At 45.9% G+C, this 13,625-nt stretch overlaps 1 protein-coding gene across 3 annotated transcripts in view; it reads left to right on the top strand.

The window, feature by feature from the left end:
- Positions 1-1,212: 1,212 nt before the first annotated feature.
- MAP3K3 (mitogen-activated protein kinase kinase kinase 3) overlaps positions 1,213-13,625 on the top strand; it is a 58,397-nt gene continuing 45,984 nt past the window's right edge. For all 3 annotated transcript variants that reach the window (XM_083376669.1, XM_083376670.1, XM_083376671.1), the window contains exon 1: positions 1,213-1,481. In XM_083376669.1, coding sequence (XP_083232795.1) covers positions 1,478-1,481 — 4 coding nt within the window. In that variant the 5' untranslated portion in view covers positions 1,213-1,477. The remainder of the gene's footprint in view (positions 1,482-13,625) is intronic.

Here is a 13,625-nt window from a genome sequence, read left to right as displayed (position 1 = left end):
TTATGCAGGTTGAGATCTGACTTGCTTTTTTATCAGGTTTGCAGCTTAGATCTTTTTTTAATTTTAAAATTTATTTGAAAGCAAAGCCAAGAGAGTAAAGAAATAAGAAGAAAAAATAGAAATAAAATCATGAGCTATATAAAATGGAGTAACATTTTAGTAATGTTAGATTAATACTGCATATAAAAATGATCTTGTATCAATTTAGTACTTCAAAACCACTATTGGTTAGGCACAGAATAGAAAGCAAGGAGACAATTCTAGTCCTGCCATACACATGAAAACTAGATGGGTGACTTTAGACCAATTATTTTATTTCAGCCAAACTAATCTCATACAGTTGCTGTGGGGAAAATAAGAAGGAGTGTCAGGTATGTTATTAATAAAAATAACAGTGGGATAAAAAAATGTAAGGAAACTATAAGAAACATAAATCAGTATAAATAATCAATGGTCTGCCTTATTACAAATCAGGCAAGACCTTACATTTTACACCCAGGGTTAAGAAAAGGTCTGATTTGGCACAAAATTATCTGCAAAGTTATAGTGCATAAAAGATAACCCAGATCAGATTTGGACCAGACTCTTAAGAAAACCCCCAAATTATAAACTAGATAAGAAAGTCGAGCAAGTTCCCAGAAGGTATTAACAAACCTTTCAGTATTGTCAAAATAACAACATGGCAGTCACCGAGATCAGAATTCCAGTCCATGAAGTTTGCATTCAAGCACTAATTTAAGTGTTTATAAGATCAAGATCCTCCTCTCAGAACTGTCAAACACGTTTTTTTTCAAAAGGCAACTGGACTGTTTTCCCTTTAGGAAGAAAATATTCTCCTTCCCATCCAAGAAGCTTCATCAGTTGTGACTGGATGGTGGGGGGATGGAAGGATAGGTTCCTATAGTCTGCAAGTTTTCTGGAAATACGTTCCTGCTCCCGTACCATTTGAAGGTCATCCCAAAGTAACTGAGAATCTCCATATACATTCCTCTGAGAAGAGTTTCCGGCAAGCCCGTATTACCACCTGCAAAAGTCTACCACGCCACGATAGACTGAGCAACCCCTCACGTTGCTCGCTCCTGGTACAGTAATTGGCAGCTGAAAACTTTAGGAGCCCCGCCTGTTCCTGAGAGTGCGCACGCGTACTTTTGCGCCGCTAGGGAACCTTCAGTTTCCACCAAAGGAACTGCGCGTGCGTGAGCGTAAGAGACTTGCATAGAATTTCAGCGCATTTCTGTCGCTGAAGGAAGAAGTAGGATACATCGACGGAAGACGAGTGGAGGGGGAGTCGCTTGTTTCAGGCCTTAGGAAGGAGGTGGCTGAAGCGGGTACCTGGGCAAAAGCTTTGGTATGAGGCGGCGGCGGCGGCGGCGGCGGCTGCTGTGAGGGCGGAAGGAAGAGGAGCGGAGCAAGAGGGGAAGAGAGGACAGCTGAGTGACGGCTCCACATCTCCCAGCCCGCAGTCCCGACCGCCAGAATGGGTAAGTGAGAGGACTGATCTTGGCGGAGAGTCAAAGCATCTGGTCAATCCCGCTAGAATTGAGTTTTGACGTCAAAACAGAAGAAAGCTCTGCGGTGGTAGCTGTTTGGCCCTGTTGCTGGCTGTGCGGGCGCGGGTTTTTCTCTGCGGGAGAAAGTTAATATAATAGGCACAGCTTCGTACGTATCAGCGCTGACGGTAGCGGCATGCTGCTGGAGCGCGATCTAAATGTGTGGTCTTGCCTTGGGTTAGCTCTGTCTGAAGCACTCGGAAACTTCGGGAGGTTTCACAGAGCGCTGCTGCGTACTAATGATTTCTCTGTCAACCTTCAGTTTTTACTCGCAATCCAGTGTTTGAATTGTGCGTGGATAGAAGATTTGCGGGGTGGTGGTGGTGGTGGTGGTTGATGAATATATTGCTTAATATTCAGTATATTCAGTCAAAGCTTGTAGGTTTACATGTAGGCTTGTACAGTCTTTGGAAAAGTGCAGTGGGCCAGATTTGGATTTGTGCTAGCATTCCAAAACCCATTAACAAGAAACTGATGCAAAAATATGTTTGGTGCTTTTTAACCTAAGGAGTTGTTCTCAGTATCATAACAGAATCAAGTTCATAATCCTTTCACCCAAAAATACATGCCAGGTCCCCCTCTTCTGAAATCTAATTTTGACAGATAAAATGTTTTCTCTTTATTGTTGAAAAAAGTTGAGTATATTGAAATAACCCAGAGACCTACTGATATATCATAAATATCTCCCCTGTTCCATTCTGTACATGTGCACTGGGATATGGATGCATCAGTATGCAGAAGAGCAGTTGTGCTTGTTTTCACATATTTTGTGGTGGACCTGTTTTATTATTAAAATAGGCAATGATCAAATGAAGTCAGACATCATTGGTTGCTAAGGCACTCCTGGCACACACATGATAGCATTTACAATTTCCCCAACTTATAATAATAATAATAATAATAATAATAATAATAATAATAATAATAATAATAATAATAATAATAATAATAATAATAATAAAGTTGGAAGGGACCTTGGAGGTCATCTAGTCCAGCCCCCTGCTCAGGCAGGAAACCCTATACCATTTCAGGCAAATGGCTGTCCAGTGTCTTCTTAAAAACTTCCAGTGTTGGAGCATTCACCACTTCTGGAGGCAGGTTGTTCCACTGGTTAATTGTTCTAACTGTCAGGAAGTTTCTCCTTAGTTCTAGGTTGCTTCTCTCCTTGACTAGTTTCCATCCGTTGCTTCTTGTCCTGCTTTCAGGTGCTTTGGAAAATAGCTTGACTCCCTCTTCTTTGTGGTAGCCCCTGAGATATTGGAACACTGCTATCATGTCACCCCTCACCCTTCTCTTCATTAAACTACACATACCCAATTCTAGCAACCATTCCCTATATGTTTTAGCCTCCAGCCCCCTAATCATCTTTGTTGCTCTTCTCTGTACCCTTTCTAGAGTCTCGACATCTTTTTTACATCGTGGTGACCAAAACTTGATGCAGTATTCCAGGTGTGGCCTTACCAAAGCATTGTAAAGTGGTATTAGTACTTCACTTGATCTTGATTCTATCCCTCTGTTAATGCAGCCTAGCACTGTGTTGGCTTTTTTGGCAGCTGCAGCACACTGCTGGCTCATATTGAAGTGATTGTCTACTAAGACTCCGAGATCCCTCTCACAGTTACTACTATTGAGCAAGGTACCACCTATACTATACCTATGCATTTGATTTTTCCTGCCTAAGTGTAGAACCTTACTTTTTTCACCATTGAATTTCATTTTGTTAGATAGTGCCCAGTGTTCGAGTCTGTCCAGATCCTTCTGTATCTTAAGCCTATCTTCTGGAGTATTGGCTATTCCTGCCAGCTTGGTTTCGTCTGCAAATTTGATGAGTTTCCCATCTATTGCCTCATCCAAATCATTAATGAAGATATTGAAGAGCACTGGGCCCAGAACAGAGCCCTGGGGCACCCCACTACACACGTCCTTCCATGTAGATGCGGTTCCATTGAGGACCACACGCTGAGTACGGCCTATCAGCCAGCTACGAATCCATCTGGTAGTAATGCTATCTAAATAGAAATAAATTGGATGAAATCTCGTAAAGTAGTGACATTCTCCACATACTGGCTAAGTTTATATTATTCTCCACACTAGCTATCCTTTCTAAATGAAAAAAAGGGAGTTGATTTAATTTATACAGAAGTGACTTCAGACCCAGAATGACTGGCTGTCCTTTGTACATCTTCTCTAAATGATCTTTCTCCTTCCACATAGCGATCTTTAACAGCCAGAACTCACTCACACTTCCCCCCTCCATCCCTCCCTCTGTCATCTGTCTATAATTCAGAAAATATTCAGACCCTCTTTGCTTTTGTAAATTTTCTTATGCTGCAGCATGATTCTACAAATGTTGAAATTCATTTTTTTCTCATTAATCTATACTCAGTACCCCATAATGACAAAGCAAAAAGCTGCATTGGCTTCCGGTTGCCCTCCGGGTGAGATTAAAGGTGCTGGTGATGACCTATAAAGCCCTAAATGGCTTGGGTCCAGGATATCTGAGGGAACACCTGCTGCCGGCATCAAAAGCCCTTAGCCCAGTGCGCTCCCACAGGGAGGGTCTGCTCAGGGTCCCGCCGGTAAGAGACTGCCGGCGGGTGACACCCAGGGATAGGGCCTCAGTGGGAGCGCCTGCCCTCTGGAACCAGCTGCCGGTGGAGCTGAGAACTGCCCCCGACCTCCGATCATTCCGCCAGGGCCTGAAGACCTGGCTCTTCGAGCTCTCTGGCCCAGGCTGAGGAGAAATTTTTAATTGGGGTTCTTTTTAATTGAGTACAGGGTCAATTTAATATTTTTAATTTGGTTTTTAACTTTTGTATGTTGGATTTTTTAATTCCCTGTAAACCGCCCTGAGTCCTCAGGGAATAGGGCGGTATATAAATGTAACTAAATAAATAAAATAAATAAAACAACAGTGGAATGGTTTAGGGACAATTCTGTGAATGTCCTAGAGTGGCCTAGCCAGAGCCTTAACTTGAACCCTATTGAACATCTCTGGAGAGACTTGAAAATGGCTATCCACCAACAGTTGCCATCCAACCTGACTGATCTTGAGAGGATTTGCAAGGAAGAATGGCAGAAAATCCCCCAATCCAGTTATGCAAAGCTTATCATATTATAGCCAAAAAAGACTCAAGCCTGTAATTGCTGCCAAAAGTGCTTCAACAAAGTACTGAGTGAAGGGTCTGAATACTTATGCCAATGTGATATTTTAGGTTTTTTAATACATTTACAGACATTTCTAAAATTCTATTTTCATTCTGTCACTATGGGGTACTAAGTGTAGATTAATGAGGGGGGGAAATTGAATTTCAACAACTGTAAAATCAGGCTATAGCATAACAAAATTGACAAAAGTCTCAATACTTTCTGAATGCACTATATACAAAATAATCTCTCTCCCTCCCTCCCCCCCAATTTACTGTATGTGTATAGATGTAATGATGACTGCTTACATTTCTTTTTTTCCTTTGATTTTACTATCAAATTAACATTTTCTTAGAGCTAGCGCTATGAATCCACTTATTTCATTGTCATTGCCAGTCCACATTTCATTTGTAAAGTTGTAGTGAATTTAGTTCCAGTTTGCTTCATTTAACCTTATTAATCCCCTTTTGAAAAATAATGTTTGTTAGTATCAGGGCTGGTGATTGCTTAAATCTTTTTAGCCTAGCCATTTCGGTAGCATGAACTGATAGGGTTCCTGCTGCTTTTGCTCAGATTGGATGAGGTGATTTGGGTGAGGGCACAAAGTGCTGGACCAAAGTAATGTTTTATAAGCATATTTATTTATTTATTTTATTTTATTACATTTCTATACCGCCCTTTCCCGAAGGACTCAGGGCAGTTTACAGGGTAATTAAAAAACCGAAATACAAAAGTTAAAACAGATTTAAAAAGAAAAAATTGTATGTGCCCCTGTCAAATAAAACCCCAGTTAAAATAAGATTGATCCTCAGCCTGGGCCAGAGAGCTCGAAGAGCCAGGTCTTCAGGCCCCGGCGGAATGAACGGAGGTCGGGGGCAGTCCTCAGCTCCACTGGAAGCTGGTTCCAAAGGGCAGGCGCCCCCACTGAGAAGGCCCTCCCCCTGGGTGTTACCCGCCGGCAATCTCTTACTGGCGGCACCCTGAGAAGACCCTCCCTGTGGGAGCGCACTGGACGAAGGGAGCTTGATGCCGGCAACAGGTGTTCCCTCAGATATCCTGGACCCAAGCCATTTAGGGCTTTATAGGTCATCACCAGCACCTTGAATCTCACCCGGAGGGCAACCGGAAGCCAATGCAGCTAGGAAGCTGCCTCTGCAGCCGCCGCCGCCGCCTCCTCCTCCACCGCCGCCGCCTCTGTCTCTGTCGCCGCCGCTGCTAGGAAGGCTGCCGGTGCTGCAGCCGCCTCCGCCGCCGCCACTGCCTCCTCCGCCACCGGGGCCTGACCCGGGGTGTTGCTGCTGGATCGCGCTCGTCCCCGCCGCGAGTCTTCTTCCTCTCGGCTTCCTGCCTCTCTGCCTGCGGTGCGAGTTCGGACGTTACGGGGCTGGCCGGCCCGGACTGGGTTGGGCGAGTCGATCACCTCCTCCTCCTCCTTTCCCTCCTCCTCCTCCTCCTTCTCCCGCTCCCACTCCTCTCCAGGGGGACCCTCCTGAATGTCTTTCCCGACAGCCCGCTTCACCCCGCTTGGTTTTGCAACTTGAAAAAGGACGCCTTGCTTGGGGGAGGGAAGGAGGCAAAGGCTCGGGCCGGGCGGCGCAGAAACGCTTCCTGAGCCGTGCCGGAGACCGCCGAGAAGGCTTGAAAGCTCACCGGAATCCCATCGCCCTCTCCCGGGGAATCACCCTGAATCCGAGGCGGGGAGAGGGAAAACGCGGGAGCGGGGAAGGCGAGGCGGAGGGGAGGAAGGCAGGAAGGAGGGCAGGCGGGGGGGAGAGAAGCGGAAAGCAACCAGCCAAGAGAGCAGGCGGCGGCGGCCGTAGGAGTGGTGGCCGCGGCGGCAGCAGCCAAGCGGGAGGAGTCCTGATCCCTCGCTTCTGCTTTCCCCCCCCCAGCCCGGGAAGCCTCCTTCTCCCCCACCCCATCCCTCCCCCCCAGCCCGGACCCCCTTCTCTCCCAGCCTTTTCCCCAGCGCGCACCTCCCCAAACCTCCCCAAACGTCGGCAGGTTTGGGGAGGTGCGCACGCACCTCTCGGAATGGGTAGCAGAGAGTCAATACGGCAGGAGGAGGAGCAGCAGCAGCAGCAGCAAGCAGCCACAGTTGTTAGCTTTACCTCCGGGAAAGGAGGAGACGGAGGACGGCGAGAGCGCGAACTTGATGCATTTGTAGTAGGGCAGTGAGTCCCGCCAGGCCCGCCCCGCGCCTGCGCCGCTCGTCTTCCAAGTTTGGGCAGTGACGTCAGGATGCGGCCCTCTCACCGCCCTCCTGCGGCAGACAGTCTTCTGCTTGCCACCCTCAATCAGAAGGGAGGGCCGCATTTGCACAGAGCAGGGAGGGCTGTTAGAGGGCCGGATTAAACCGCCCCGCGGGCCGCAAATGGCCCGCGGGCCGGACTTTGGACATGCCTGCAGTAGTAGGTCTGTATAAAAGAGGATATGTTCACTATTTGATATTTAGGATTTTTTTCTTTATTAATTGAATGCAAAAAGCAAAGAAAAAATACATAAAATCTTAAAAATAAAAAAGTAAGCTAAAAACAAACAAAAACACATAGAGCTTATATTTACTACCATATGTACATGTATAAAATTGTACAATAAATATATCAATAAATGAAATCAATAATTACAGTCATCTGTAACTTATCTGCATTAAATATATATCTGCTACATGTATAAAATTGTACAATAAATATATCAATAAATGAAATCAATAATTACAGTTATCTGTAACTAATCTGCATTAAATATATCTCTGCTTTTGGATTCAGCACACAAAACTGTTGAATTACAGTATTTGTCTCCAACTCTCAAATAATCCTTACATTCTGGAGCAGAATACAGCTCTGGATGACAATGAAACAGCAACTTCTTATGATATTTTATTATTTATTTTTATAAATATCTTACCTGTACAACTTGATTTTCCTCTTGTTTTATTTAATAAACATATTTTCTATGAGAAATATTCCATTTGATTCCTACCTTTAATGATTATATATTGAACTGGGATTTAGAAACAAAATTGACAATTATTAGAGTACTTTGCATGAGGAATTGAATCATCTGATTGAATTCCTGGCTTTATTAGTCTCTCTTTAATACAGGGGTCTTCAAACTTGGCCCTTTTATGACTTGTGGACTTCAGCTCTCAGAATTCCTCAGCCAGTGTGCCTGGCTGAGGAATTCTGGGAGTTGAAGTCCACAAGTCATAAAAGGACCAAGTTTGAAGACCCATGATTTAATCTGTATAAATAAATATTGGATTCTGTAAAAACAGCTTTTGAAACTTTCACCAAAATTATATAAAAAGTTAGCAGCTTTTATAGTAACTCAAAATATTGTCACTAAGATCTGTTTATGAACAGCCAAAGAATGCAAAATTGCCTAGGAGAACAAATTAAGATTAGAAATGACAACCAGTGCAGACAGAGTTTATAGCTTGTATTGACAGGATAGAAACAAATTTTACTGTTTTTCTTTTAAACCATTCCATTCTATTTAAAATGAAATATTTTCTTGATGTTTTTCAAGTATAGCCACTGTAAGTTGTCCAAGATGGAAGAAGGATACGTTATCAGTATATCTTCTTGCATTTAGTTAGAGCATAATGTTTTGAATACCACTAATTGACAGATGTGAATAGTCAGATTTAGATTGATGGTTTGCACTTGGGTAAGATAAGGTTAAGCAGTATTCAACCATGGTCAAACTTCATCTTCTTGTGTCCAGGTAGGAATATCAGACTAATTCCCCATTTGACTTTTCTCCTGACTCTGCCCCTGTCTTTACATTACCTCCTTTTAAAACAGCCCCCCCCCCTCGCTTCTTCCATGGCATCCTCTTGTCCGAGTTCTCATAGGAATTTGGGAGGGATGGAAATGAAGCCAGTTCAAAGAAATCCACCCCCTTATCTGAAGTATCTGTTGGAGCAGGTGCTCCTGTCTAGAAAATATCTAGATGATTAGCATGTTCCTCTCCCCTCTCTCTCAGGAAGTGAAGGCCGGAAGCGGATGGTTGGACTGCATCAATTGCCATATCTCCGTCCAGTGGGTCCCACACTGTCTGGTTAACTCCTTCACATAGATTCCTTGGGCGGTTCCGGTGCATGGAAAGGAACTGGGAGTTTGGAAGGTCGTTGCTTTTCTGGGAAATGCTGATGGAATTGCCACACCAAGTCAGGGACATGCACACATCTGGCATTTCTCCAGGAACGTTTGAATTCAGGGAAGGGAAAACCTTGATATCCGCTGCTATTTTAGGTCATGAAAAATCTCTTGATGTTTTGGGCAGCATCTTGAATACACACACACACACACACACACACACACACACACACACACACACACATGCCCCACTGTCTGGTTATCATGGCAAAGTAGCAAAACCTCCTCTGTCAAAAATGCAGGGAGGCACCACTATTCTGTGAGCTTCAAAACCCTTCCTTTCACTGAAAATATTGGAATATAAGGGGATATAGTATTAGTGGGACTCCCTAAGTTATCCATCTGGCTCATGAAAACTGGTCACAAGATTGCTGTTGGCAAATAAATCCTGGGACATTAGTGCTGCCCCCAATACCTCAATAGCTGCTTCTGCAGGAACTTGCTGAAAGTTATAGGGTTGTAAACCCCTAGCAGTAACCAGGCCTGGGGTGTTCATTACTACTCAGGTTTATGTGACACTGCATCCAGCATCAATTTCTTCTAGTCTGATACATATGTAATGAAAAAGTCAAAGCAAGAGAAAAACTGACTCTATCTTTCTTGCCTCAGGTATAGTGGCTTAATCTATTGTAGCATTTCCAGATTCTTGTGGTCGGTATTGACCAATACACCCCTTCCAAGATATGTATCTATTGGTCAAAGCTGTTTTAACAGTTCTTTATTAAAAATGCCATATTTTTTATGGGGAAGTGAATGCTCTAGAATAAAATGCACAAGGCAAGAGATGGTCGTCCCCCCAGGCCTCCTGTAAGAGTACTGCTCCTATAGCCATATTGCAAACATCAGTCTGGACATTAAATTGCTTGGATGGGTTGGGGTATTTGAAGAAGGGGCTATTGTAGCTGTTTTAACTCTTCAAATGTCACCTGCTCTGTACTTGTCCAAGCAAATTGAAATTGCTTTTTTTAAATAGAGGTTTAAATTTACACTGTGCAAAGGTAGGAATAAACTTTCTGTCAAAGTTCTCAAAGCCTAAAAAACTCTGAAAGTCCTTTGCATTTTAGGCCCAGTACCGGATGTTATACCGTATGTTAAATGTTTGTTAAGCATTCAGAATACACTTGCTTAGTCCCAGACACGGGAAAAATCTTATTTCCTGTATCAGCCTAGCCCAAGGCCATCGTACAGGCAGTAGCCACAGCAGTGGCAGCTCATATTTGTGTAAATTTTTTGGCTTGCTAACAAAGAATAAAGGGAGACCGATATGATCATTTCAAACCTCAGAAGGGTATGGCTGACTGATGAGAATTAATAAGTTTGAAATGATCATATCGGTCTCCCTTTATTCTTTGTTAGCAAGCCAAAAAATTTACATACATACATACATACATACATACATACATATATACATATATACATATATACATAAATACATACATACATACATACATACATACATATATATATATATATATATATATATATATATATATATATATATATATCCCGCAGGACTCAGGGCGGCTCACAACAATAAAAATTAAAAAACATAGAATACAATTTTTTAAAGAATTAAACAATAAATGCAAAATTACAAGACAATTTAACCCTGTAAAAAGCCTAATTAAAAAACGTAGTCAGTCCAGGCCCGCTTGTTGGAACAACCAGGTCTTCAGGTCACGGCGGAAGGACCGAAGGTCAGGGGCCGTCCGCAGCTCCAGGCGCAGTTCATTCCAGAGGGTCATCGCGCTCACAGAGAAGGCTCTTCCCCTGGGGGTCGCCAGCCGGCATTGCCTGGCCGACGGCACCCTGAGGAGGCCGACTCTGTGGGAGCGAACTGGGCGATGGGAGGTTGACAATGGCAGCAGGTGGTCTCGCAAGTACCTCGGGCCTAAGCCATGTAGGGCTTTAAAGGTTATTACCAGCACCTTGAACCGCACTCAGAGGGTAACCGGAAGCCAATGCAGCTCGCGCAGGAGTGGTGTAACATGGGAGTACCGGACGCATTTTGCACCAGTTGAAGCCTCTGGGTGCTCTTCAAGGGCAGCCCCATGTAAAGAGCATTGCAGTAATCCAGGCGAGAAGTGACGAGGGCATGGGTAACCATGCATAGGGCATCTCGGTCCAAAAAGGGGCGCAACTGGCGCACTAGGTGAACCTGTGTGAAGGCCCCCCTGGTCACAGCCGTTAAATGATCTTCCAAATTAAGCCGTGAATCCAGGAGGACACGTAAGTCGTGAGCCCTTTCTGAGGGGGTCAGTACCTCTCCCCCATCAGAAGAGATGGAACTTGTTGGACAATACGAGATGCCGGTATCCACAGCCACTCAGTCTTGGAGGGGTTAAGCCTGAGTCTGTTCCTTCCCATCCAGACCTGCACCACCTCCAGGCACCGGGACATCACATCAAGGGCATCACTGGGTTGGCTCGGGGTGGAGATGAACAACTGGGTATCGTCCGCATATTGGTGATACCTCACCCCAAAGTCACAGATGATCTCACCCAGCGGCTTCATATAGATGTTAAACAGGAGGGGGGAGAGAACTGACCCCTGAGGCACCCCACAACTGAGGGGCCTCGGGGTAGATCTCTGTCCCCCTGCCAATACAAACTGCGAACGGCCCGAGAGGTAGGAGGAGAACCACCGTAAAACAGTGCCTCCCACTCCCAACCCCTCCAGCTGTCGCAGCAGGATACCATGGTCGATGGTATCAAAAGCCGTTGAGAGGTCAAGTAGTACCAGGACAGAGGAACAGCCCCTGTCCTGGGCCCGCCAGAGATCATCCACCAGTGCGACCAATGCCGTTTCCGTGCTGTAGCCGGGTCTGTTGTTATTATTTTATTTATTTATTTATTTTATTTAATTTGTATACCGCCCTTCTCCTGAAGGACTCAGGGCGGTGAACAGGGCAATAAATACTAAAATACAGAAATACAAAAATTGAGAAGAGATTAAACCATAATGCCCAATAAAACAAATAAATTTACATAAAAATATGATAAAATCCCAAAACCCATCAGACCAGGCCGGCTTGTTCAAACAAATAGGTCTTTAGATCACGTCGGAAGGAGCGAAGGTCGGGGGCCATCCGGAGCTCAACCGGTAAACAGTTCCACAGATCCGGCGCACCCACAGAGAACACCCTCCCCCTGGGGGTCACCAGTCGGCACTCTCTGACCGGTGGCACCCTGAGGAGGCCCTCTCTGGGAGCGCACTGAACGGAGGGAAGTTGATGCCAGCAGCAGGTGCTCCCTAAGGTACTCCGGACCCATGCCATGTAGGGCTTTAAAGGTCATTACCAGCACCTTGAATCTCACCCAGAAGGCAACTGGAAGCCAATGCAGCTCACGGAGCAGAGGTGTAACATGGGAGTATTGGGAGACCCCCAACACGACTCTCGCGGCTGCATTCTGCACCAGTTGGAGCCTCCAAGTGGTCCTCAAGGGCAGCCCCATGTAGAGAGCGTTGCAGTAGTCTAACCGAGAGGTCACGAGCGCATGAGTGACTGCACGCAAGGCATCCCGGTCTAGATAGGGCCGCAACTGGCGCACCAGGCGAACCTGGGCGAAGCCCCCCCTAGTCACAGTTACTATATGATCTTCTAAAGAAAGCTGTGAGTCTAGGAGGACTCCCAAGTTGTGGGCCCTATCTACGGGGGGTAATAACTCAACCCCCATAGTAAGAGATGGGATAATCTGAGTTTCCCGAGATGCCGGCATGCACAGCCACTCAGTCTTGTCAGGGTTGAGCCGAAGCCTGTTCCTCCCCATCCAGACCCGAACCGCCTCCAGGCAACGGGACATCACGTTGAGGGCATCACTGGGGTGGTTTGGGGTCGAAATAAAAAGCTGGGTATCATCAGCATACTGACGATACCCAACTCCAAAACCACGAATGATCTCACCCAGAGGCTTCATGTAGATGTTGAACAGAAGAGGCGAGAGGACCGACCCCTGAGGAACTCCACAAACGAGAGGCCTCAAGGTCGACCTCTGTCCCCCTGCCAACACCGACTGCAAACATCCCAGGAGGTAGGAGGAGAACCACTGAAGAACCGTGCCTCCCACTCCCAATCCCCTGAGACGCCGTAGCAGGATACCATGGTCGATGGTATCAAAAGCCGCTGAGAGGTCTAATAGGACTAGGACAGAGGAACATCCCCTGTCCCAAGCACTCCAGAGATCATTCACCAGAGCGACCAATGCCGTCTCCATGCTGTACCCAGGCCTGAAACCCGATTGGTACGGGTCTAGATAATCAGCTTCATCCAGGACCAAAGGGAGCTGATGCGCCACCACGCTCTCAACAACCTTTGCAAGAAAGCGAAGGTTGGAGACCGGACGAAAGTTGTTTAATACAGCTGGGTCCAAGGCAGGCTTCTTGAGGAGAGGTCTTACCACCGCCTCCTTCAAGGTGGCGGGAAAACTACCATCACTCAAAGATGCAGATATCACCGCCTGGAGCCAGCCTTGTGTCCCTTCCCGAGCCGCATAAACCAGCCAGGAAGGGCACAGGTCCAATAAACACGTTGTGGAGCTCAGCCTCCCCATAATCCTGTCCACTTCCTCCAGAGTCACAGGATCGAACTCCTCCCAGATAACATCAACAAGACCACCCATGTCCTGATTGTCAGACTCTGCCCAGTCGGAGTCCAAACCGGTCCGAATCCAAGCGATTTTGTCCGACAGATGTTGGCTAAACTCCTCGGCACGACCCTGCAAGGGATCCTCTCTCACCTCCTGGTTAAGGAGGGAGCGGGTCACCC

Source organism: Vipera ursinii, assembly GCF_947247035.1.
Source record: "Vipera ursinii genome assembly, chromosome: Z".
Classification (NCBI taxonomy): domain Eukaryota; kingdom Metazoa; phylum Chordata; class Lepidosauria; order Squamata; family Viperidae; genus Vipera; species Vipera ursinii.
This window is presented reverse-complemented; position numbering and strand designations above follow the sequence as displayed.